Consider the following 27261-nt stretch of genomic DNA (forward strand, 5'->3'; position numbering starts at 1 on the left):
ATGATAATTCAAATCTGGCAAAGGATTGCGAGTTGTACCACCTATGCATGCGATTTCTTTCAATCTCTGAACTCCGTCTACAAGAGACTCCCATCGAGTTTGTGGTATTAATTCAATAGGAGAATCATACACTTTTGCCACAGAATCTCTCACCAACTGCAACAAAGAAGTTTTCTGCAGTGTACCTTGCACGTCTCATTTTTAGACATACCATAGGATCAATACAAATACTACATAATCCTATAGCTTCTCCATTGTTCAAAATTATAGTATCTGCCCCATGATCCCATAATCTGACAATCCATGCTAACAAATGTTTTCCTGCTTGCTGCCTGTACCTGGTACCCAGTTCTGTTAGCACTCCTGCTGTGTACCCCCTAGTCTCTACTGTCATTGCGGATTCTGCTCCAGTAGCTGCATTTCCTGCATCCTTCCTATCTCCACTACGCTGTGTGACTTCTCCTAGTTTTTGTTATTACAATACGGCTTGCATGCATTTCTACCTTATATATCTCACTGTCAGAACTGTCCCATTCTGGCAAGTCTGACCATTGTTCACAGGTGATCATGGTCCTGACCCGTCTTGTAAAGGAGTCTGACACAGGCTGCTGCCTTCTCCTGCGTCTACGCATATTCAAATTTTTTACAACATATGCTTCAAAATTCCTTTGCATATTGTTATGCTGTTTCATTTGGTCTCTCAAGGCTCATTGCAAGCTAATACTTTGCTCTATAGCTGTATGCAGCACTAAACACAAGTTATCAATGTCCTCCTGCAAACTTTGAAGTGCCTGAACACAGACCATCCAACTGCTGCAGCAACTTTCTTTTCCTTTGCATCATACCTTGAGAGACCAAACTTGGCAGCCACATCTGGGGATTTGGTAAGCCCTGTCCCACCATATACTTGTTACATTCCTGTGTCCTGGTTCCTGATAACACCCATTCTGGCAAGTATCTGACACTCTCAACTACTTTCCTATTCTTACCAAACTTATTCAATTTTGCAAACATTTACAGTGGTGGCCAAAAGTATTGACACATCTGCAATTCTGTCAGATAATACTCAGTTTCTTCCTGAAAATGATTGCAAACACAAATTCTTTGTTATTATTATCTTCATTTAATTTGTCTTAAATGAAAAAAACACAAAAAGAATTGTCCTAAAGCCAAACTGGATATAATTCCAGACCAACCATAAAAAAGGAGGTGGACAAAAGTATTGGCACTGTTCGAAAATCATGTGATGCGTCTCTAATTTGTGTAATTAACAGCACCTGTAACTTACCTGTGGCACCTAACAGGTGTTGGCAATAACTAAATCACACATGCAGCCAGTTAATATGGATTAAAGTTGACTCAACCTCTGTCCTGTGTCCTTGTGTGTACCACATTAAGCACGGAGAAAAGAAACAAGACCAAAGAACTGTCTGAGGACTTGAGATATATACAGTATATGTATATATGTATCTATACACATAATTGTCTAAGGGTTTTTCCGTCTGTCTGTCTGTCTGTCTGTCTTTCTGTCTGTCTGTCTGTCTGTCCTGGAAATCCCGCGTCTCTGATTGGTCGAGGCCGCCAGGCCTCGACCAATCAGAGACGGGCATAGCATGGCGACGATGATGTCATAATGGAAATCCCGCGTCTCTGATTGGTCGAGGCCGCCAGGCCTCGACCAATCAGCGAAGGGCACAGTATCGACGTAGATGTCCTAATGGTTGCCATGGCGACGATGATGTCATAAAGGTTGCCTCGACCAATCAGCGACGGGCACAGTCTCGAGTGTCGAAACCATTTATAATAACTTACTACACAGCCCCTCTATCCCTCCACAAGTTACTTATTCGGGGGGGACAGTACAGTATGTCCTCTGAGATGTGGTCTTGCATTAATACTGTACGGGCTGTTCCAGTGTTTATCACTAATGAAACAGTTTGTCTCTCCCTGAGAAAATGTGGACAGTGAGTGAGGGTCCCTGGAGGGTGACAACGGAGCACAGAGAGACATCTGGAAGACCAGTTTCCTATGGAGGGTTCAGGATTGTAGCTATTGATTTTGTAGAACATTTGGAAGAAAAATTTCCTTTTTGCCCACAATACCAACATTTAACTTTCCTGCAGTCTATTTCTTCCTTGCTAGTTACTTCCGCCTCTCCCACTTTCCTTTCTGGGCTGCACGGGTCCTAATTAATTCTTTTTTTTTTTTAACATGCTTTCTAGTTCAGCACCCTGGGCTATTTCCATCAGAAGAACCCATTGCATATTACACCACTTCGGACGACTAGTACATACTGCGGTCTGGACCAAAGGTCTAAAACCATTCATGAAACACTGCAGCAATAGTAAGGGGACACTATAAAATGACAGAGACTAGATCATCCCATGTGGCCCAATATGTCTCCTCAGCACCCTGGAGACACATTCTGTTAGGGGTCCGGGAGCTGGTTAACGAGAGATAAGCTCACCGAGGGGCCAGGGCCATTGTTATGCTCTTGGCTATACCTGTGGATAATCATGTAACAGCAGGTTACTTTCTATCCCAGAAGGTAGAAAGAGTACATGACTCATCATCTTCATGGGGACCAGAGGCAACTTAGGCATCCATGGCATGGGGACCCAAAAGACACAGTAATAAACCCCACAGAGATTTTGTTTGCCACAATATCTGCAGTCTCATCCTATCATTCCTGCATAAGGCAGGGGTGTCAAAAAGGATGCAAGTTTTACATCAAGTACAGAGACTACAGGGGTCTCTGTGTTTTCATACTATCATAGATTATATTTACAGTTCTATGTCTATTTCATCTGATTTATCTTCACTTATTGAGATACAGGAAAGATCTTTGTACAGTGTTAGCCAGTAGATAGAAAAATATTTAGAACTGAGAGTCCTCAGTGGTTGACGCCTTTTAATGGCTAAATGAAAATATAGTTACAAATTGCAAGCTTTCAAGACTAATCGAGTCTCTTCGTGAGGTATAGAATAATACAAAGTCTGAAGAGTCACATTTATACACAACAGGGTACAGAAATAATGCAATAGATAAGACAACTAACGTGAAGCAGAGCTATTATTATGGAAGAGGGATAAACAGTTGTGTCCATAAATATTGGACCAGTTCATAGATAAGGAGTGTGAAAGTTTTATTGTCCTCTGATTGGGGTCTGATTCTGTGTTGTGATGCCTCCACAAGGTATGAGGAGCAAATTCCTTAATTGATGTGAAAAGACAAATCCCTGTGACACATTCCTTCCTGTGCCAAGTGTGTCAAAGGTTGTCATAAATTTAAACCCCCACACTCTTTTGTCTCTGAGATTTGAAGTTACCTTTTAAAACAAGTAATTTCATGTCCAGGCTTCTCTCCTGCGTGAGTTCTTTGAGGTGTAAAAAGAGCTGATTTATATCTAAAACATTTCCCACAATCTGAACATGAAAAAGGCTTCTACTCTGTGTGGTATCCCATGGGCCTATCAAGGTCCACCTTATGGCTAAAACATTTCCCACATTCTGAACATAAAAAAGGCTACTCCTGTGTGTGAGTTCTCCTGTGGCTATCAAGTTGCGCTTTCCTGGTAAAACATTTCCCACATTCTGAACATAAAAAAGGCTTCTCCCCTGTGTGAGTTCTCTGATGTTTAAAAAGAGTTGATTTATCTCGAAAATATTTCCCACATTCTGAACAAGAAAAAGGCTTCTCCCCTGTGTGAGTTCTCCTGTGGCTATCAAGTTGCGCTTTCCTGTTAAAACATTTCCTACATTCTGAACATGAAAAAGGCTTCTCCCCTGTGTGAGTTTTCCTGTGGCTATCAAGATTCGCTTTCCTGTTAAAACATTTCCTACATTCTGAACATGAAAAAGGCTTCTCCCCTGTGTGGGTTCTCACGTGCCTATCAAGGACAGTTTTTGAATTAAAACATTTCCTACATTCTGAACATGAAAAAGGCTTCTCCCCTGTGTGGGTTCTCACGTGCCTATCAAAGACAGTTTTTGAATTAAAACATTTCCCACATTCTGAACATGAAAAAGACTTCTCCCTTGTATGGGTTCTCTGGTGGCTATCAAAATTTGCTTTCTGGTTAAACCATTTCCCACACTTGCAACAAGAAAAGCAATTTTTTGCTGTGTGAATTTTTTGATGTTTAAGAAAAGACGTTTCGACGGAAAAACTATTTCCACATTCTGAAACTGAAAATGGCTTCTTTGCTTTAGGAGCAGTTTGTTTTTCAATTCTTATTTTGTGATTTTGATTTTCCTTAGTAGTCGGTAATGAATCAGAAGACAGGACCTGTTTCAAGGGATCAGATGATAGATCTGTACTGTGAAGGGATGATGATATATCTAGAGTAATGGTATTCGCTTCAATTGTATCCTGTGGGATGTCAAGATCATCTGATTTAAAAATTGAAGATGTCAGAAGTCCCTCTGGTCTTCTGGTACAGTCATCTGCCAAGAATAAAACCAATATTTATTTGTGAATTAAATATCCTTAATTTTTTTATTTTTGAACATTTCTACTTAAACTGTCAGTAAAAATAACAAGTTATGTAAAAATACTGAATTATTCACCAAGACAATGACAGGTTTTCTATTAAACTGTAAACTAACAGGATGAACCAGTAGAGCATGGTGTTCATCTGTTTGCTCATTTTGCCTCCCAAATATGGAATAAAAAAACACCAAACAATGTTAAAAAAAATATTGCCGGAAGGTAGATATCACAGGACACTACCTAGCTAAACTATCTGAGTAAAAAAAAAATGAATAGCTAACTAGATAAAACACTAAGGTTACTTACGGGTAGCCGTTTTTTTCTGGAACCCATGACAGCACACCTGAGAGAGGGGATCCGCCCAGTCAGGACAGGAACCCTACTGAAAATAAAAGGTCGGTACCTCTCCGTCGCTTCAGTTGGCTTACAGAGCATGAGAGGCCCCCCTGGTCAGTACACATGGCAAAACCATCACCACATCAGATCAACTAAAAACACCCAAACCTATAGTGCACACCGAAGGGGAGATAATGAGGGGGGGGAGAAATATACGGGTGCTGTCATGGGTTCCGGAAAAAACGGCACCGGTAAGTAACCTTGGTGCTTTCCTTTCTGTCATGATCCGGGTCGGCGTTTGCTTTGTTTCTCCTACTCCGGCCTGGTCATGGTGGGGTTAACCATTTCTGCCATTCTTTGATTTGGGAGTGGCTATTTCTTGGTGCTCTTGCTGGCAGCTTGTGTCAGTGATAGTTTTGGGCTTGCTGGAACTGCTAACCTGTGAAACCCCAGTGTTCCTTTTGCTTCTGACCTCCCTTACCTGTACCTGACCTGTCTCCTGTACCTGACCTAGTAGGACTCTGGTGTGTATCCCCTCAGTTTGTGACTCAGCTAAAACTCTGACTTCGTCTCCTGTTTTCCATCTTTGTTACCACATGTCTGTCTGGCTTTTTGACCTTTAGGCTTACTCTGACTCCGTTCTCTGTCTCACGTCTCTGGTACCTTTGCTCCTGGCTGGTCCTGACCCATGGCTTTTATTTTGACCACGAGTTCTGTTTTCCCCTTTAAACTATACGATTACCAACCGTTACTGACTTGGCTTGTTTTGACCACTCTCTGTTGCCACCTGATGGCACAGTGCAGCGTGAACTGGGCTGTGGTGCGGCAAGTGTGACCTCTTTTTCTCTCACCCACTCTCCCTCATGGAGTCTGCACATACCTGCATTGCTGCAGCGTGACATTACCACTGACCCTGAAACATTTAAAAGAGATTTCACACTTTTTTTTTTCTCTATCTTTGTTCATGGATCCACTGCATACCTTGGCGGATCAAGTAACTAACCTGACACAGATGATGCCGACATTATCCATGGAGCATAGGACCTTTACTACCTCTCAGAAGCAGGTGCAGAAGGCGCTTGCAGAGACAGTTAAGATAGACCAGGGTGTTTCCTCTTCCTGTCAGTAAGTCAGGTGAGATGATGATGATGTTTCTCTGCACTCTCCTGAACCCTCTGTTAAATTACCCGACACGTTCTCAGGTAAGAAGGAAAAATTCCATGCGTTCAAGGAGAGTTGAAAACTATTATTTTCCCTTAGACCCTGATCTTAGACCTCATCTCCCGGTACTTTCCTACACGCAACCTCCGATCCTCACAAGATCTCCTTCTCTACTCCCCTCTTATCTCCTCTTCCCACAATCGTATACAAGATTTCTCTCGCGTATCACCCCTACTCTGGAACCCTCTACCACAACACATCAGACTCTCGCCTACCATCGAAACCTTCAAAAGGAACCTGAAGACTCACCTCTTCCGACAAGCCTACAACCTGCAGTAACCACCGATCGACCAAACCGCTGCATGACCAGCTCTACCCTCACCTACTGTATTCTCACCCATTCCTTGTAGATTGTGAGCCTTCGCGGGCAGGGCCCTCTCTCCTACTGTACCAGTTATGACTTGTATTGTTCAAGATTATTGTACTTGTTTTTATTATGTATACCCCTCCTCACTTGTAAAGCGCCATGGAATAAATGGCGCTATAACAATAAATAATAATAATAATAATAATAATCTTCAGTGGATGAGAATCAGCGGGTGGGGATAGTTATATCTTTACTTCGGGAGGGTCCGCAGTCGTGGGCATTTTCCGTACCTCCGACTGCCCCTGAAAGAATGTCTGTGAATATGTTCTTTGATGCTCTGGGACTGATATATGATGAACCGCATCATGTTAGACTGGCAGAGGACACTATTATGGGGCTCTCTCAGGGTAAGCTCTCAGCCGAGTGGTACTGTTCGGAGTTCTGGCGGTGGTCTTCAGAGGTTTCCTGGAGCAACTCGGCTCTCAGGTGTTTGTTCCAGAGGAGACTGTCTGAACATTTAAAGGATGCTCTGGCTCTCCATCCTTCCCCCAGTTCCTTGGAAGAGGCCATGACTCAGGCTGTCCGCATGGATCGGAGGTTACGAGAGAGAGGTGTCATGCAATGGGAGGCTCCTTTCCTTCCTGGTAGGCCAGAGTCTTTGCCACCTGTTGAGCCCATGAAAGTGGGAGCCATCACTCTCAAAGAAAAGGAGAGGAGACATCGGCAACTTGGCAAACTCTGTTTTTACTGCGGAGATCCCGGACATTGGAAAATGGACTGTCCTTCCTGCTCACCGACTTTCAAGCGACCGAGTCTGGGTGATTGTCGTGGTGGTCACCCAGATTCACAGGTACCTTTTTCTTCATTTTCAAAGATATTGTTGAAAGTGGAACTAGCTGTTATGGACTGTGTTTTTGCTACCTCGGCTTTTGTGGACTGCGGGTCCTCCATGAATTTTATTGACTCCAAACTGGTGGCCACCTGTAAGTTAGGGACAGTTAGGCTGGAGACTCCCATTAAACTTGTGGCTATCGACTCTTCACCTATCACAAAGAATGGGGTTAATTTAATCTCTGAGGAGTTTATCCTCAAGATGGGGGCCTTACACCAGGAGCGTATGTCATGATTTGTCCTGGACAATCTCCCAGCTGGACTGGTGTTAGGTTTTCCATGGTTACAACTACATAACCCGGTTATTGACTGGGGGTCCCAAGATATTGTAAAGTGGGGACCTAATTGTTCTAAATGTTGCCTTATTTCGGTGTCTGTGTCATCTATCAGTCTCGAGGGTATTCCGGAGTACCTGAGAGACTTTGAGGATGTGTTCTCAGAAAAAGAGGCTGAGGCTTTACCACCACACCACCCATTTGATTGTACTATAGACCTGGTTTCTAATGCTAAATTGCCCAAGGCCCATTTATACAATCTATCTGGTCCTGAGAGATCTGCCATGAAAGAATACATCTCTGAGAGTCTTTGTGAAGGGAACATTCGCCCCTCTGTGTCCCCTCTGGTGGCTGGGTTCTTTTTTGTTAAAAAAAAAAAGATGGTGGTCTGCGCCCATGCCTCAATTTCCGAGAGCTAAATAAGATGACTGTGAGGAACACTTATCCTCTCCCACTTATCCCTGATTTGTATAACCATCTGTCTGGGGCCAAGTGGTTCTCTAAATTAGACCTCTGTGGGGCATACAATCTTATCCGTATAAGTGAGGGGGATGAGTGGAAAACTGCTTTTCTCACCTCGGAGGGACTGTTTGAGAATTTGGTTATGCCTTTTGGTCTGACTAATGTGCCAGTTTTCCAGAATTTTATCAATCATGTCTTCTCTGACTTCATTGGGAGCTTTATGGTAGTCTATCGCAATGATATTCTGGTGTACTCAGTGGATAGGCAGGATCACATAGGTCATCTTCGTGCAGTTCTCCAGAGGCTCCGGGAGAACTGTCTTTTTGCTAAACCCGAGAAATGTTTATTTGTTGTTCAGAAATTATCCTTTCTGGGGTTTATCTTGTCTGCTGAGGGGTTAAGTATGGACCCTAGAAAGGTTCAGGCCATTGTTGATTCGGTGCAACCTAAAGATCTTAAGGGTCTCCAGCGTTTCTTATTATTCACAAATTATCGAAAATGTATAAAGGGGTTTTTGCAGATTGTCAAACCCCTCACAGATTTAACTCAGAAAGGGTCTGATGTCAAGAATTGGCCGGCTCCTGCTGTAGCGGCCTTTTTGGAATTAAAAAAATGTTTCATGTCCACCTCTGTTTTGATTCAACCAGACCCATCGGAACCATTTATTGTAGAGGTGGACGCCTCTGACGTGGGGGCGGTGTTGTCCCAGGGACCTGCCACTCTAACCAACTTAAGACCCTGTGCTTTCTTCTCTAAGAAATTCTCTCCCTCAGAAAAGAATTATGATGTGAGGAATGGAGAATTGTTGGCCATTAAATTGGCTTTTGAAGAATGGAGACATTTTTTGGAGGGGGCTGTCCATAAAATCACTGTAATTACGGACCATAAGAATCTGGCTTATATTGAGTCGGCCAAAAGACTGACTCCGAGACAGGCAAGATGGTCACTTTTTTTCCCTCTCGGTTTCAGTTCTCTATCACCTTTCGGAGAGGTTCTAAAAACATTAAGGCTGATGTCTTGTCTCGTAGTCTGGACCTGGTGTCACCTCCTGAGCCACCTTCCTCCATTCTTCAGCCTGGTGTGGTGGTGGCTGGGGTTTCCTCGGAGTTGGAGCGAGAGATTTGTGAGGCCCAGTCTCTGGCTCCTCTGTCTATGCTTGTGGGTAAGCTCTTTGTGCCTGTTCAACTTTGTCTCAGGGTTCTCTGAGAGTTTCATGATTCTGTTATTTGGTGACAAAAAACGATCTGTAGAGCCTGTATTCTGGGTTGGGGATAAGGCATGGTTGTCTACCCGGAATATAAAGCTCAAGATTCCTTCAGCTAAGTTGGGGCCTAAGTTCATTGGCCCTTACGAGATTATGGAGGTGGTCAACCCGGTGTCCTTTCGATTACGTCTTCCTCCATCTTTCCGGATTCCCAACATGTTCCATGAAGCTCTTTTGAAACCGTTGGGTCCTTCCTCAGGGGTGTATCCTTCTCCTCCACCACCTGTGTCGGGGGAAGGCCAGAATGAATTTGAGGTGGAACGGATTGTGGACTCACGCATGGTCCGTCGTTCCCTCCAGTATCTCATTCATTGGAAGGGTTATGGTCCTGAGGACTGGTCCTGGGTTCCGGTGCGGTTGCGGTCAGTCCATGTGGATCGATTGGTCCGGGCATTTCACACCCGCTATCTTGGGAAACCTGGGGGTCCAGTGGCCCCACCTTGAGAGGAGGGTACTGTCATGATCCAGGTCGGCGTTTGCTTTGTTTCTCCTACTCCGGCCCGGTCATGGTGTGGTTAACTATTTCTGCCTCTCTTTGATTTGGGAGTGGCTATTTCTTGATGCTCTTGCTGGCAGCTTGTGTCAGTGATAGTTTTGGGCTTGCTGGGAATGCTAAACTGTGAAACCCCAGTGTTCCTTTTGCCTCTGACCTCCCTTACCTGTACCTGACCTGTCTCCTGTACCTGACCTAGTGTGACTCTGGTGTGCCCTCAGTTTGTGACTCGGCTAAAATTCTGACTTCGTCTCCTGTTTTCCGTCTTTGTTACCACACGTCTGTCTGGCTTTTTGACCTTTTGGCTTACTCTGACTCCGTTCTCTGTCTCACGTCTCTGGTACCTTTGCTCCTGGCTGGTTCTGACCCTCGACATGTATTTTGACCACGAGTTCTGTTTTCCCCTTTAAACTATACGCTTACCGACCGTTACTGACTTGGCTCGTTTTGACCACTCTGTCGCCACTTGGTGGGGCAGTGCAGCGTGCACTGGGCTGCGGTGCGGCAAATGTGACCTCTTTTCCTCTCACCCACTCTCCCTCATGGAGTCTGCACATACCTGCATTGCTGCAGCATGACACTTTCCTCCTTGACAGCACACCTGAGACACTTTTGTAGAATGAAAAACCTTAGGGAGGGACCACCGCTTGCAGAACCCTTCTACCAAAGGTTGGGTCAGCAGAGGATAGATCTAGCCGGTAATGTTTGAAAAAAGTTGAGGGTGAGGACCAGGTAGCGGCATTACAAATTTGATCACTTGATACCTCAGCCTTTTCTGCCCAGGAGATAGCCACGGCTCTGGTGGAATGAGCATTGATGCCTTCAGGAACCGGAGTGCCACTCGCAGAGTAGGATAAACTAATGGCCTCCCTGATCCATCTGGCAATGGTACTTTTAGCTACTCCGCTCCCTCGTCTGCTACCCTGAAAGGCTACGAATAGGGTCTAGTCTTTCCTCCACTTCCTGGTCTTGGACATGTATTGTAACATGGACCTCCTTATGTGTAACGTATGGAACTTTTGTTCCCCAGGATTCCTAGGATTATTACAGAATGGTGGTAAAGTAATCTCCTGACTCTTACGGAATTTAAGGACTACCTTGGGGAGATATGCCAGATCTGGTCTTAGAACTATTCTGTCTTCGAATGCTTGAGTATAAGGAGGGCATATAGACAGGGCCTGTAATCACCTACCCTACTGGCCAATGTTTAGGCTACCAGTAGCACTGTTTTAAGAGTAACTTTGGTGACAACTCCTGGGCTCAAAGGGGTCTCTGGTTAAAGCTTTTAAGACTAAATTCAGATCCCAAGGATGGATTTTTGGGATAATGACCGGCCTAGACCTACTACAAGATTTTATGAACTGTGAAACCCAACAATTTCATGCTAGGTTGCAGTTATATAGGGCCCCCAAGGCTGAAACTTGAACCTTAAGGGTGCTAGTTGCTATCCCAAGTTGCAACCCTGCCTGCACAAATTCTAGGATGGGTCCCACTGGAGCTACATCCCCCAACGGTTTGCCTAGGAAGTCTAGAAACTTCTTCCATGTTTCTACCTTAGATAGAAAGATACAAGAAGATATCTTAGATAGAAGTCTTCTACCGTAGATTCTAGATGTTATAGGTTTTCTACTTTTCAATAGGGTGGAGACTAACCCTGGTGAGAATCCTTGGCCTTCTCAAATTCCAGGCTGCCAGATCGAAGCCCTTCACCTGAGAGTAGCCCACTGGGTAAGCAGGTCCGGAACCGCTGGTAGAATCCACTGATCTGTTATTGACATCTGCCTTAGAATGGAGAAACATGGCCTCCTTGGCCAAAACGGAGCTATGAGAATTATTTTCGCTTCTTCAGTTTGACTATGGTTCTCCAGGAACCATCCGGTTTATGTATCAAAAAAGAAGGGGGACCAAAATCCCCTTCCTTCCTCCTGAATCGGGACTTCCTGTAGAACATGTTTCTGAACAAGTCCCAAGACCTCTGTCTCCAGAGCCGACTGTTCCTGCTGGGACTCTCTTCAGGGTGTCACTAAGAAAGTTTGCCTGGGTGGATGGATGAATTTTAACTTTAAACAGTCTTTGATTATACTTCAAACCCACGTACTGAGGTAGATGTTTACCCAGGTGGGGAGGAAGAGAGAGAGCCTTCCCCCATCCTCTAATTTAATGTCATTGGGGGATTTTTTTGATGATGTAGAGGGCCCTTTGAACATGTAGCCAAACCCTCTTTTATCTTTAAAGTCCCAATTTCTCCTATCACCTGGGGGACTACCTCTATTAAATCTTCTCCTCCAAAAGAAAGTCTTTTGGGTTCTCTAGAGAAACTGGGAAAGCTTTTCTTTTTGTCCCCTGCTTGTTCTAAGATTTCTTCTAATCTTTTCCCAAAAAGGAATTGACCGTCACACGGGATGGAACACAGTTTATGTTTGGATGGTAAATCCCCAGGACGTCCTTTGAGCAACAGGGCTCTTCTTGCCGCATTGGACAAGCCCGCTGCTCTGGCTGTTAATCTTGCAGAATCTGCTGAGGAATCTGCCAAAAAAGCTGCTGGTCCATGTACTAGGGTCAAATTTGCTAGGATGTATTCTCTTGGTACTTTATCCCTCAGCTGATCCTCTATCTGCTGTAGCCAGATCATGATCATGAGAGCACGGGCAGTACAAGTCCCAGCTATTGCTGGTTTTAATCCCCCTGCCAATGCTTCCCAGATGTGTCTTAAGAAGCTATCTGCTTTTTTGTCAAGTGGGTCTTTTAGTACGCCAGAGTATTCTAATGGAAGAGGCGATTTTTTTTTAAAGATCTGGCCATGACGTCATCAATTTTAGGGATTTTGTCCCAAGTTTCAGAGTCTTTCTCCTCAAAGGGGTACCTCCTCTTTGATGAAAATGGTAAGGTGGTCAACCTCTTAGGTTTTCTTCACTCCTTATCAATCAATGCTTTTATTTTTGCATTGACAGGGAACGTGCGTTTTCTTTTCTCCTCCAAACCCCGAACATAACATCTTCTAATGACCTAGGTGTTTTTTCCTCCTTTAGGCCCATTGCATCCCTGACTGCTTTACTCGATCTCTCTACATCTTCAGTTGGGAAACATGGTCAACCCCCTATGTCACTGTCCGAGGAGGATTCTGATGACTGGGGAGAGGAGGAGGTGGCAGAGGGAGACAGGGATCTTTCCCGACCTTCCTATCCTAGAAAGGCCTCCGAATCCGTAGGTACCTTGCGGCTTCTTTTTCTCATTTTTTGAAGGGCTATTTTTAAGGAGTCTTTTATTTCCGCCTGTATTATGGCCCTAAGGCTAGTGGCAAAACTAGGGTTTTTTTCTTGTATGGTTTTATTGATGCAGTTAGAGCAGAGATCCTTCTGCCACTGAACTGCAAGCGGGTCTTGGCGAAGGCCACAAACTCTGTTCTTTGTTTTATCGCTAGACTTCCTCGACCCCTAGTAACCAAGCAGAAAAATGAACCCTGTTACCATAAGAGTGACATTCACGTAGATCACCCACCACCGCTGTCAATCAAGGGTACCGGTTTCGGTGGCTGGTCAGATGCACGTACAGCGTCCCTCCTGGACGTCGAGGAGTCTTGCCGGACAGGATGACTGCCGCTCCTAGCACTCGAGCAGCTACTTTTCCTGGAATGCTGGTGGCTCGGCAAGGCATCTTGCGATAGCTCCTGCTGCTGCTGTGGCTCCTGCTGCCCCACTTCCATGGTGAAGTTCTGGGCATGAGTGCGTCTTCTGTGGTCATCCCCCATTTATGAGGGAACTACCCTCCCTGCCTCCTTTGGTGCCCAATGGTTGTCCCTCCCCCCTCTGCCACGCCACCGGGATCGTTTTAGCCAGCCGGCGTTTTCTTCATGGGCACCGCCATCTTGGATCCGCCGCCCATCAACGACTTGCGTGTGATGTCAGGCACGCTACCTGGAAGCGGCTGGAGCTCCTGGATGCTGGGAGAGGGGAGAGGGCGGCGTTGCAGCCACGGAGGAGACCTGGACACCCGACTGTGTTGCACCGACGCCCGCTCGGACACTAAGGCCAAGAGGACCCACGGACAGCGGATCCAGCACCCAAGGACCAGCGCACAGGCCCTGCCTGTTCTTCCACGCTGGGACGGGAGTGGGTAAGTAGGAAAAAATCTTCTGCCGTGTTCAGCACGAGGGTCCCTGTCAGGACAGGAAACCCAACTAAAGCGATGGAGAGGTACCGCCATTTTATTTTCAGTAGGTTTCCTGTCCTGACTGGGTGGATCCCCTCTCTCAGGTGTGCTGTCATGGGGGAAGGGAAAAACTAGCTGCTAACACTGCCAGCATGAGGAGAAGTCTTTCTGCGCTGTTACAGTGTCAAAATAGTGCTAAAACAAGATGTCTATTTATATGGAGAGGGACATGTGATTTCAGCAGCTAATGACACAAGTCGTTGTGTCAGGACATTGTGGATGTTTCCTGCGCCCTGATTGGCTAGTCGCAATGTGCACACATAAAGTTAGGGGGAAAAAAATTACTTTTTCCAAGCACGCCGCGCCTCTGAGCTCTGCAAACCCCTCCCCTCATCAAACACGTGCCCCACGCTCATGAAACTCCACTATTATGGTTGCAAAAGAGCTGAAAATACTTTTGTGGCAACGCACATATTTTCCCGCACTTTTTAACTGAATGTTTCCGATTTTTTAATATTTTATAAAATTTGGCTTGCGTTTCCGAATCTAAGGGTGCCATATTCGTGCCGAATTTATGCCTGACGATCGTTGTCCGAAAAAATTTGCTCATCATTACTACTCACCTGGGTAGTCATATGTAGGAATCTCCTCTTTACACCGCTCATCATCCCTCACATATTTCTCTGTAGTATTAAAATGGTTCAGATCTTCACCCTGAAACAAATATTGTAAAAGTCACAGACAGATGGAGAATTCACTTCTATGATCAGCTCTAATCCTTCCATCTCCACTGTTCTCATTACACAAGTATCTAATATATAATTGCCTAGAATACTACTTCCTGCAATTTGTGCCAACTTCCGTGGCTTTGTCCGGAGCTAATGTCCGGAGCTAATGTCCGGAGCTAATGTCCGGAGCTAATGTCCGGAGCTAATGTCCGGAGATAAGTGACGTCACCAGTGTCCTACACCCAGGCAGAGCACAGGGGCCCCAGGCAGCCTATGGGGCCCCAGGCAGAGCACAGGGGCCCCAGGCAGCATATGGGGCCCCAGGCAGAGCACAGTGGCCCCAGGCAGAGCACAGGGGCCCCAGGCAGCATATGGGGCCCCAGGCAGAGCACAGTGGCCCCAGGCAGAGCACAGGGGCCCCAGGCAGAACATGGGGCCCCAGGCAGAACATGGGGGCCCCAGGCAGAGCACAGGGGCCCTAGGCAGCATATGGGGCCCCAGGCAGAGCACAGGGGTCCCAGGCAGAGCACAGGGGCCCCAGGCAGCATATGGGGCCCCAGGCAGAGCACAGGGGCCCCAGACAGCATATGGGGCCCCAGGCAGAGCACAGTGGCCCCAGGCAGAGCACAGGGGCCCCAGGCAGAACATGGGGCCCCAGGCAGAGCACAGGGGCCCAAGGCAGAGCACAGGGGACCCAGGCAGCATATGGGGCCCCAGGCAGAGCACAGGGGCCCCAGGCAGCATATGGGGCCCCAGGCAGAGCACAGTGGCCCCAGGCAGCATATGGGGCCCCAGGCAGAGCACAGTGGCCCCAGGCAGCATATGGGGCCCCAGGCAGAGCACAGTGGTCCCAGGCAGAGCACAGGGGCCCCAGGCAGCTTATGGGGCCCCAGGCAGAGCACAGTGGCCCCAGGCAGAACATGGGGCCCCAGGCAGAGCACAGTGGCCCCAGGCAGAGCACAGGGGCCCCAGGCAGAACATGGGGCCCCAGGCAGAGCACAGGGGCCCCAGGCAGAGCACAGGGGCCCCAGGCAGCATATGGGGCCCCAGGCAGAGCACAGGGGCCCCAGGCAGCATATGGGGCCCCAGGCAGAGCACAGTGGCCCCAGGCAGAGCACACACCAAATCGGAGGCCGAGGGGCCCCGCCAACCAAATCGGAGGCCGAGGGGCCCCACCAACCAAATCGGAGGCCGAGGGGCCCCGCCAACCAAATCGGAGGCCGAGGAGCCCCGCCCACCAAATCGAAGGCCGAGGGTCCCCGCCCACCAAAGCGGAGGCCGAGGGCCCGGCCCCGCCCACCAAAGCGGAGGCCGAGGGTCCCCGCCCACCACATCGGAGGCCGAGGGTCCCCGCCCACCAAATCGGAGGCCGAGGGTCCCCGCCCACCAAATCGGAGGCCGAGGGTCCCTGCCCACCAAATCGGAGGCCGAGGGTCCCCGCCCACCAAATCAGAGGCCGAGGGTCCCCGCCTACCAAATCGGAGGCCGAGGGGCTCCGCCCACCAAATCGAAGGCCGAGGGGCCCCGCCCACCAAATCGGAGGCCAAGGGTCCCCGCCCACCAAATCGGAGGCCGAGGGGCCCCGCCCACCAAATCGGAGGCCGGGGGTCCCCGCCCACCAAATCGGAGGCCGAGGGGCCCCGCCCACCACATCGGAGGCCGAGGGGCCCCGCCCACCAAATCGGAGGCCGAGGGTCCCCGCCCACCAAATCGGAGGCCAAGGGTCCCCGCCCACCAAATCGGAGGCCGAGGGTCCACACCAACCAAAACGGAGGCCGAGGGGCCCCGCCCACCAAATCGAAGGCCGAGGGGCCCCGCCCACCAAAGCGGAGGCCGAGGGTCCCCGCACACCAAATCGGAGGCAGAGGGACCCCGCCCACCAAATCGGAGGCCAAGGGGCCCCGCCCACCAAATCGGAGGCCGAGAGTCCCCGCCCACCAAATCGGAGGTCGAGGGGCCCCGCCAACCAAATCGGAGGCCGTGGGGCCCCGCCAACCAAAGCGGAGGCCGAGGGTCCCCGCCCACCAAATCGGAGGCAGAGGGACCCCGCCCACTAAATCGGAGGCCGAGGGGCCCCGCCCACCAAAGCGGAGGCCGAGGGTCCCCGCCCACCAAATCGGAGGCCGAGGGTTCCCGCCCACCAAATCGGAGGCCGGTCCCCGCCCACCAAATCGGAGGCCGAGGGTCCCCGCCAACCAAATCGGAGGCCGAGGAGCCCCGCCCAACAAATCGAAGGCCGAGCGGCCCCGCCCACCAAAGCGGAGGCCGAGGGGCCCGGCCCCACCCACCAAAGTGGAGGCCGAGGGGCCCCGACCACCACATCGGAGGCCGAGGGTCCCCGCCCACCAAATCGGAGGCCGAGGGTCCCCGCCCACCAAATCGGAGGCCGAGGGTCCCCGCCCACCAAATCGGAGGCCGAGGGTCCCCGCCCACCAAATCGGAGGCCGAGGGTCCCCACCCACCAAATCGGAGGCCGAGGGGCCCCGCCTACCAAATCGGAGGCCGAGGGTCCCCGCCCACCAAATCGGAGGCCAAGGGTCCCCGCCCACCAAATCGGAGGCCGAGGGGCCCCGCCCACCAAATCGGAGGTCGGGGGTCCCCGCCCACCAAATCGGAGGCCGAGGGGCCCCGCCCACCACATCGGAGGCCGAGGGTCCCCGCCCACCAAATCGGAGGCCGAGGGTCCCCGCCCACCAAATCGGAGGCCGAGGGTCCCCGCCCACCAAATCGGAGGCCGAGGGTCCACACCAACCAAATCGGAGGCCGAGGGGCCCCGCCCACCAAATCGAAGGCCGAGGGGCCCCGCCCACCAAAGCGGAGGCCGAGGGTCCCCGCACACCAAATCGGAGGCAGAGGGACCCCGCCCACCAAATCGGAGGCCGAGGGGCCCCGCCCACCAAATCGGAGGCCGAGAGTCCCCGCCCACCAAATCGGAGGTCGAGGGGCCCCGCCAACCAAATCGGAGGCCGAGGGGCCCCGCCAACCAAATCGGAGGCCGAGGGGCCCCGCCAACCAAATCGGAGGCCGAGGAGCCCCGCCCACCAAATCGAAGGCCGAGCGGCCCCGCCCACCAAAGCGGAGGCCGAGGGGCCCGGCCCCGCCCACCAAAGCGGAGGCCGAGGGTCCCCGCCCACCAAATTGGAGGCCGAGGGTCCCCGCCCACCAAATTGGAGGCCGAGGGTCCCCGCCCACCAAATCGGAGGCCGAGAGTCCCCGCCCACCAAATCGGAGGACGAGGGGCCCCACCTGTGAAAATTTTACTGTGAAAATACCTGATGGGCACACAAGTATGCGCCAGTATGGGTACTAAGAGCTTTTCCACATAATAATGAAATATTTTAAAATGTCATAGAACATACCAATATACATAGTTATTGATACATATTATTTATTATTTACATTATTGTTCTTAAGCAAAGAACCGTTGTTGTGGCATTTGCCACAACACGCAAAGTTGTTGTCTGATGTCTTTCATCACTCCCCTCATAAGCATGTTCATGGATCCTGTGTAACTGTACCTTAAATAACAAGAATTGTCAAGAGCTGGTGAGTGCAGCCATTTTTTGTTCTTTCTTACTATTATTTATTAATTGTATTGTTCTTACATTTGAATAAATAAAGTATATATGGATTCTAGACTCCCAATTCTTTAGAATCGGGCTGCCATCTAGTAAAACATATAATACTGGTGGATAAAACAAGACTGAGCACAAGACCTTCACAACCGTCTACACATCATAGGAGAGATCTCCTGACACCTTCTCTCTATCTACCTGATGATCCTGAGGAACATTGGGATCTTCTTGTTTACAGTCCTGTGGAAGAAGAGGACGGGGACATCTCTCTGGTGTTGTCCTTGTACTGGATAGATCTGTAGGAAACTGAAACTGAATTAATTCTTTACATACAAATAATTATAGGCTGTGTGTATTTAGTCCTATTACCTGGTGATGTGAGGGGCTGGGGAACCTCCATCATGACATCCTTGTACAGATTTTTGTGTCCTTCTAAATACTCCCACTCCTCCATGGAAAAATAGATGGTGACATCTTGACACCTTATAGGAACCTGACACATACAATAATACCATTATTTCCCAGATCAGATCCTTTCATAGCATAACTGCATAATGTAACAACATTCCTAGCAGTGTCACCTCTCCAGTCAGCAGCTCAATCATCTTGTAGGTGAGTTCTAGGATCTTCTGGTCATTGATGTCCTCATGTACCAGGGGGTGAGGTGGAGGACCCGTGATTGGGCTCATGGGTCTTCCCCATCCCTCAGACACAGGGTCCTGACAGCGCTCACTAGAGGTCTTCTTCACTACTGTGTAATCCTGGTTATGGAGAGACACATTAATAAATCTCACTACAGACATTTCCAGAGTCCTCACCTCTCCAGTTCTGCCCATTTGTTATTCCCATATATAAGAATGATGTAATGTGACGTCATCAGAATCTCTCACCTCTCCAGTAAGCTGGAAGAGGATCTCTAGGGTGAGGTGTAATATCCTCTCCACCATCTTGTCTCTGTCCATATCCATCTTTGATGGGTAATTCAGAAAAATGATTTTGTATGAGAGATCTTCAATGAGAGGATCCGATATTGAAGGGACCTGAATGAGAAGACGATGAGCCGATGTAACATCATAAAAATCCTGAATAATAATACAATTACTGGAGATAATAAGGGAAACATTTGAGGAGATTTATTATTTCACACTATTTAGTGTAAAATAAAGACAGGCTGAATCAAGGGATGTGGAAACATCTGACAATCATCCTTTTGTTCCTCAAAATGATGTAGGCAGGCTGACTTGAGTTTGTAAGTGTTTCACTACGACTTAATTCAGGACTATAGGTCACATCTGAAAATTATAATAGGCAAAATGGACGTAATATGTAAACATTGTCGAGCAAAGAAGCTTAACTTTAAATCGCCTGGTGTGTGGAGGTCAAATGGTAAAGTCAGTTTGCCATCTTTAACGCTACCTCCCGAACCACTTTTTTCATACATGTTGGGAACAACTCATGAGTCTAAGCATTTACTGCAAATTATTAGGAGATACAATTCATATTTCTAGATGACATCCTTTGGTAGGACAGCTGGACTTGAAGCAGGATTTATGCCAACTTTTAAAGTCCAGGGACAAATCTATCACAAAATAGGTTGGATCCTAAATCAAGACCCAACATTTTTACAAATTTACTGATTGGGAGACGAGCAGATGCAAACTGATCGACACTGTGAAGCTATAACTAAAGACAAAAAACCCACATTGTTTTGAATTTGCAAAGAGTTTTCCCATCAACACAGTCAGTTAGTAAACCATTGTAAAACAGCCTTAGGCTATGTGCACACGTTGCAGATTTGCCTGCGGATTTTTCTGCACTAAATCTGCAGCTCTTGGCAGAAAACGCAGATGCGTTATTTGTGCGGTTTTTTATGCGTTTTTGAGAGCCAAATAAAGATGCATTATTGAACAAAAAAAAAGATTTGTGATGCTGTCTTGTCCAACCTCCTCTTTTACATTTGTCCAACTCCATTACACACATAGATAGACAGACAGATAGATAGATGGAATGAGATAGATACATGTAGATAGATATATGGATAGTTAGGCTACTTTCACACATCAGGTTTTTGCCGTCAGGCATAATCTGGTGAGTTTTTTTTAAAAAAACGGATTCATTTTTTTTTTCGCCAGATCCTTTTTTTTCTCATAGAGTTGTATTAGCGCTGGATTGCGCTTGATGGCCACACGTTTCATCCGTTTTTTGCCGGATCCATCAAAAGAAACTGTTTCCGGCAGATGGAAAAAAAACATACAGAGGAAAGTTTTTTCTGTCCGGCGAAAAAAAATGCGCAGCGACGGATCCGGCGAAAAACGTATGAAACTAAGATGTGAAATTATGAATCCGGCCTCCGAATCCGTTTTTTCATACATTTTTTCCATTGAAATCATGCACATTTTCCATTCTCTCTCTCGCTCTCTCTCTAAAAAAAACAAACGGATCAGTTGCATCAGTTATTCACTATTTGCAACGGATCGGATTTTTCAAAAATTCACCCGATCCTGCCTGACGGAAACAAACTGATGTGTGAAAGTAGCCTAAATATCCATATATCTATCTACATCTATCCATCAAACAGGATCTGGCGAATTTTTGAAAAAACGGATCCGTTGCAAATAGTGAAAAACTGATGCAACTGATCCATTTTTTTTTGAGAGAGAGAGAGAACACAGAAAATGTGCATGATTTCAATGGAAAAATGCATGAAAAACCGGATTCGGAGGCCGGATTCATCATTTCACATCTACACATATTTGGTATCGCCACGTTCAGAATCGCCCGATCTATCAATAAAAAAAAGCATTAACCTGATTGCTAAACGACGTAATGAGAAAAAAAATCGAAATGCCAGAATTACGTTTTTTTGGTCGCCGCGACATTGCATTAAAATGCAATAACGGGCGATCAAAAGAACGTATCTGCACCAAAATGCTATCACTAAAAACGCCAGCTCGGCACACACAAAATAAGCCCTCAACAGACCCCAGATCTTGAAAAATGGAGACGCTACGAGTATCGGAAAATGGCGCAATATTTTTTTTTTTTTTTTTTTAAAGCAAAGTTTGGAATTTTTTTTCACCACTTAGGTAAAACATAACCTAGCCATGTTAGGTGTCTATGAACTCGTAATGACCTGGAGAATCATAATGGTTAGTTTTAGCATTTAGTGAACCTAGCAAAAAAGCCAAGCAAAAAACCAGTGTGGGATTGCACTTTTTTTGCAATTTCACCGCACTTGGAATTTTTTTCCCGTTTTCTAGTACACGACATGGTAAAACCAATGATGTAGTTCAAAAGTACAACTCGTCCCGCAAAAAATAAGCCCTCACATGGCCAAATTGACGGAACAATAAAAAAAGTTATGGCTCTGGGAAGGAGGGGAGCGAAAAACGAACACGGAAAAACGAAAAATCCCACGGTCATGAAGGGGTTACGGAGCTGAAACTCCTAAACCATTCATCCAATTTTAATGTGGATACCCTCAAATGAAAGTAGAAAGTCTGAACTTCAACTGCATCTGAATTGTTTTGTTTAAAATTCATTGTGATAATGTCTATAACCAAAATTAGAAAAATGTTGCCTCTGTCCAAATATATATATGGACCTAACTGTATATCCACAGTTATATCTATACATACCATAGTTATCCAAGTATAGATATATAGATTTATCTATGGACTAGCTGTTTCCAGCCAGCTAATGCTCGGCACGCTCATTGCTATCTAATTAACGCTGCTGGTGATTAAACTAAAGTAAATAATGACGACATTCAATAGCGCTTACGCAGGTGGTAAATTAACTTAAAATTAAGTTAATATCAATAATAATCATAAAAAATCTGAATAATACTAATAACCAATCCTACGATTTAGTCGATATTGTTGTTGTCCATCAGCTACTGCATCGTTGTCCGGATTTTCCTGCGGCCTGTGAGATGGAGCTGGCGACTCTTCTTGGCTCATTTTGTTTGGGAGAATGCGGATGCAATTAAATGTACGTTTACCTTGGCTGAAGTGGTTGAATTACATAGAAAGGAAGTGCTGTGTGTGGTAATGTGGGGGGGGCGGAGCCTCGTATGGTAATGTGTGGGGACGGAGCCTCATGTGGTAATGTGTGGGGACGCTGCCTCGTGTGGTAATGTGTGAGGACGGAGCCTTGTGTGGTAATGTGTGGGGCGGAGCCTCGTGTGGTAATGTGTGGGGACAAAGCCTCATGTGGTAATGTGGGGGCACGGAGCATCGTGTGGTAATGTGGGGGAATGGAGCCTCGTGTGGTAATGTGTGGGGACAGAGCCTCGTGTGGTAATGTGTGAGGACGGAGCCTCATGTGGTAATGTGTGGGGACGAAGCTTTGTGTGGTAATGTGGAGGGACGGAGTCTCGTGTGTTAATGTGTGGGGATGGAGCCTCGTGGGGTAATGTGTGGGGACGGAGCCTCGTGTGGTAATGTGGTGGGGTGGGATTATGTGTGGTGATGTGGTGGTGGGGTGGGATTATGTGTGGTAATGTGGTGGGGGCGGGATTATGTGTGGTAATGTGGTGGGGGGCGGGATTATGTGTGGTAATGTGGTGGGGGGTGGGATTAGGAGGGATTATGTGTGGTGATGTGGTGGGGGGGTGGGATTATGTGTGGTGATGTGTTGGGGGCAGGATTATATGTGGTGATGTGTTGGGGGGCGGGATTATGTGTGGTGATGTGGTGGGGGGTGGGATTATGTGTGGTGATGTGGTGGGGGGTGGGATTGTGTGGTGATGTGGTGGGGGGTGGGATTATGTGTGGTAATGTGGTGGGGGGGCGGGATTATGTGTGGTGATGTGGTGGGCGAGCGGGATTATCTGTGGTAATGTGGTGGGGGTGGGCTTGTGTGTGGTAATGTTGTGGGGGGGCGGGATTATGTGTGGTAATGTGGTGGGAGCGGGATTATGTGTGGTGATGTGGTGGGATTATGTGTGGTAATGTGGTGGGGGTGGGATTATGTGTGGTAATGTGGTGGGGGGCGGGATTATGTGTGGTAATGTGGTGGGGGCGGGATTATGTGTGGTAATGTGGTGGGGGCGGGATTATGTGTGGTAATGTGGTAGGAGCGGGATTATGTGTGGTAATGTGGTAGGAGCGGGATTATGTGTGATGATGTGGTGGGATTATGTGTGGTAATGTGGTGGGGGGCGGGATTATGTGTGGTAATGTGGTGGGGGGTGGGATTGTGTGTGGTAATGTGGTGGGGGGTGGGATTGGTGCGTGGTAATGTGGTGGGGGTGAGATTGTGTGTGGTAATGGGGTGGGGGTCGAGATTATGTGTGGTAATGTGGTGGGGGTCGAGATTATGTGTGGTAATGTGGTGGGGGGCGGGATTATGTGTGGTATTGTGGAGGGGGGCGGGATTATGTGTGGTAATGTGGTGGGGCGGGATTGTGTGTGGTAATGTGGTGGGGCGGGATTGTGTGTGGTAATGGGGTGGGGGGCGGGATTGTGTGTGGTAATGGGGTGGGGAGCGGGATTATGTGTGGTGATGTGGTGGTTGGCGGAGCTACTGTGCAGAGGGCGGGATTAGCGAGTAATCATGATGCCTTATATATATATATATATATATATATATATATATATATATATATATAGTGGGGCAAAAAAGTATTTAGCCAGTCAGCAATAGTGCAAGTTCCACCACTTAAAAAGATGAGAGGCGTCTGTAATTTACATCATAGGTAGACCTCAACTATGGGAGACAAACTGAGAAAAAAAAAATCCAGAAAATCACATTGTCTGTTTTTTTAACATTTTATTTGAATTTTATGGTGGAAAATAAGTATTTGGTCAGAAACAAAATTTCATCTCAATACTTTGTAATATATCCTTTGTTGGCAATGACAGAGGTCAAACGTTTTCTGTAAGTCTTCACAAGGTTGCCACACACTGTTGTTGGTATGTTGGCCCATTCCTCCATGCAGATCTCCTCTAGAGCAGTGATATTTTTGGCTTTTCGCTTGGCAACACGGACTTTCAACTCCCTCCAAAGGTTTTCTATAGGGATGAGATCTGGAGACTGGCTAGGCCACTCCAGGACCTTGAAATGCTTCTTACGAAGCCACTCTTTCGTTGCCCTGGCGGTGTGCTTTGGATCATTGTCATGTTGAAAGACCCAGCCACGTTTCATCTTCAATGCCCTTGCTGATGGAAGGAGGTTTGCACTCAAAATCTCACGATACATGGCCCCATTCATTCTTTCATGTTCCCGGATCAGTCGTCCTGGCCCCTTTGCAGAGAAACAGCCCCAAAGCATGATGTTTCCACCACCATGCTTTACAGCAGGTATGGTGTTTGATGGATGCAACTCAGTATTCTTTTTCCTCCCAACACGACAAGTTGTGTTTCTACCAAACAGTTCCAGTTTGGTTTTATCAGACCATAGGACATTCTCCCAAAACTCCTCTGGATCATCCAAGTGCTCTCTAGCAAACTTCAGACGGGCCCGGACATGTACTGGCTTAAGCAGTGGGACACGTCTGGCACTGCAGGATCTGAGTCCATGGTGGCGTAGTGTGTCACTTATGGTAGGCCTTGTTACATTGGTCCCAGCTCTCTGCAGTTCATTCACTAGGTCCCCCCGCGTGGTTCTGGGATTTTTGCTCACCGTTCTTGTGATCATTCTGACCCCACGGGGTGGGATTTTGCGTGGAGCCCCAGATCGAGGGAGATTATCAGTGGTCTTGTATGTCTTCCATTTTCTAATTATTTCTCCCACTGTTGATTTCTTCACTCCAAGCTGGTTGGCTATTGCAGATTCAGTCTTCCCAGCCTGGTGCAGGGCTACAATTTTGTTTCTGGTGTCCTTTGACAGCTCTTTGGTCTTCACCATAGTGGAGTTTGGAGTCAGACTGTTTGAGGGTGTGCACAGGTGTCTTTTTATACTGATAACAAGTTTAAACAGGTGCCATTACTACAGGTAATGAGTGGAGGAAAGAGGAGACTCTTAAAGAAGAAGTTACAGCTCTGTGAGAGCCAGAAATCTTGATTGTTTGTTTCTGACCAAACACTTATTTTCCACCATAAAATGCAAATAAAATGTTAAAAAAACAGACAATGTGATTTTCTGGATTTTTTTTTCTCAGTTTGTCTCCCATAGTTGAGGTCTACCTATGATGTAAATTACAGACGCCTCTCATCTTTTTAAGTGGTGGAACTTGCACTATTGCTGACTGACTAAATACTTTTATGCCCCACTGTATATATATATATAGATATATATATATATATATATATATATATATATATATAGATATATAATAGCGAGGCCTATGTTTCTTACTGAACGTTTAATTTAAAAAAAAAAAAAACGGAATAAAATGGCATGGGCTCCCGTGCAATTTTCTGCACCAGAGGGGGAAAGCCGACGGCCGGGGGCCAATATTTGTAGCCTGGGAAGGGGTAATACCCATAGTCCCCTCCCAGGCTATGAATATCAGCCCGCAGCTGTCTGCGTAGCCTTTACTGGCTATTAAAATAGGGGGACCTCAAAAAAATATGACGTGGGGTCCCCCTATATTTTATAGCCAGAAAGGCTATGCAGACAGCTGCGGGCTGATATTTTATAGCCTAGAGAGGGGCCATGGATATTGCCCCCCCGGCTACAAATACCAGCCCCCAGCCACCCCAGAAATGTCGCATCTGTGAGATGCACCAATTCCGGCACTTAGCCCCTCTCTTCCCACTCCCGAGTAGCGGTGGGATATGGGGTAATAAGGGGTTAATGTCACTTTGCTATTGTAAGGTGACATTAAGCCTGGTTAATATTGGAGAGGCGTGAATCCTACAGTAGTGAAAGAGTTAAAAAAAATAAAGACACATCCAGAAAAAAGTATTTCATTATTCTTAATTTAACCATACTTACCATACTCGATCGCCTGTAAAAAATTAAAAATAATAAACCGTATACTCCCTGTCCGACGCAGTCCAATTAATAACGAGTGTCCCACGACGATCTCCCTCATAGAACAGTGACATCAGGTGATGTCACTGCTCTATAGGGCCTTCAGTGACACACTGACAGGAGACAATGGCTCCTGCAGTGTATCACTGAGGTTACCTTAGTTCAGAGTCTCACTTTATGGCATTGCTGCGTGGGAACTTTCTCAGACAGCAGTGCCACAAGTGAGACTAGGGACTGTTTCTCACAGGGGCGGAGGAATACAGTGCGGAAGGATACCTTCCGTCATTGTATTCCTGAAGCCCCTGGAGAGCGGTCGCATCAGCTGATGCTGCTGCTCTCAACGGGAGATTGTCGTGGGACACTCGTTTTAATTGGATTTCTGCATATCATGGAGAATATGGGTTGTTTATTATTTTAATATTTTTTACAGGTGATACTGGCTTCGGGGATCAAAGTGACAAGTGATGATGAGCATGTACTCTATGTTGTATGTACTGTATGTCTAGATATTGCATGCATGTAGAATGTTGCATGCATGTAGTATGTTGCATGCATGTAGTATGTTGCATGCATGTAGTATGTTGCATGCATGTAGTATGTTGCATGCAGTATGTTGCATGCTGCATGCAGTATGTTGCATGCATGTTGCATGTATGTAGTATGTTGCATGTATGTAGTATGTTGCATGTATGTAGTATGTTGCATGTATGTAGTATGTTGCATGTATGTAGTATGTTGCATGTATGCTGTATGTATGTTGCATGTATGTAGTATGTTGCATGTATGTAGTATGCATGTTGTATGTATGTTATATGTTTGTGTTTTTTTAATACATTCAACACATTAGCCGGATGATGGGACTACTACTGTCCCATCATTGACTAATGTGTCAATCACTGTCACTGTAGCAGGCATAGCCTGATGGGACTTGTAGTCCCATTGGACGATGCCTGCACACACACATGCACACACACACACACACACAGTGCCACACACACACACAGTGCCACACACACCTGGACAGGCCACAGACCCCCCAGACAGCCCGCAGACCACCTGGACAACCCGCAGAGCCGGCACAGAGAGCCCGCAGACTACCTGAACAGCCCGCAGACCACCCCAACAGCCCGCAGACCCGGCACGGA

At 47.3% G+C, this 27261-nt stretch overlaps 1 protein-coding gene across 2 annotated transcripts in view; it reads right to left on the minus strand.

Annotated features, from left to right (window-relative positions):
- Positions 1-2691: 2691 nt before the first annotated feature.
- The window catches only part of LOC143767749 (uncharacterized), a 34414-nt gene continuing 9844 nt past the window's right edge, over positions 2692-27261 (minus strand). For both annotated transcript variants that reach the window (XM_077256270.1, XM_077256271.1), the window contains exons 2-7: positions 19084-19233; positions 18775-18954; positions 18563-18686; positions 18392-18489; positions 14514-14604; positions 2692-4446 (exon numbers count right to left, since the gene is read on the minus strand). In XM_077256270.1, the coding sequence (XP_077112385.1) occupies positions 3527-4446; positions 14514-14604; positions 18392-18489; positions 18563-18686; positions 18775-18954; positions 19084-19161 (1491 nt within the window). In that variant the 5' untranslated portion in view covers positions 19162-19233 and the 3' untranslated portion in view covers positions 2692-3526. The remainder of the gene's footprint in view (positions 4447-14513; positions 14605-18391; positions 18490-18562; positions 18687-18774; positions 18955-19083; positions 19234-27261) is intronic.

The sequence above is a fragment of the Ranitomeya variabilis genome, chromosome 4 (assembly GCF_051348905.1).
Source record: "Ranitomeya variabilis isolate aRanVar5 chromosome 4, aRanVar5.hap1, whole genome shotgun sequence".
NCBI classification, from domain to species: Eukaryota; Metazoa; Chordata; class Amphibia; order Anura; family Dendrobatidae; genus Ranitomeya; species Ranitomeya variabilis.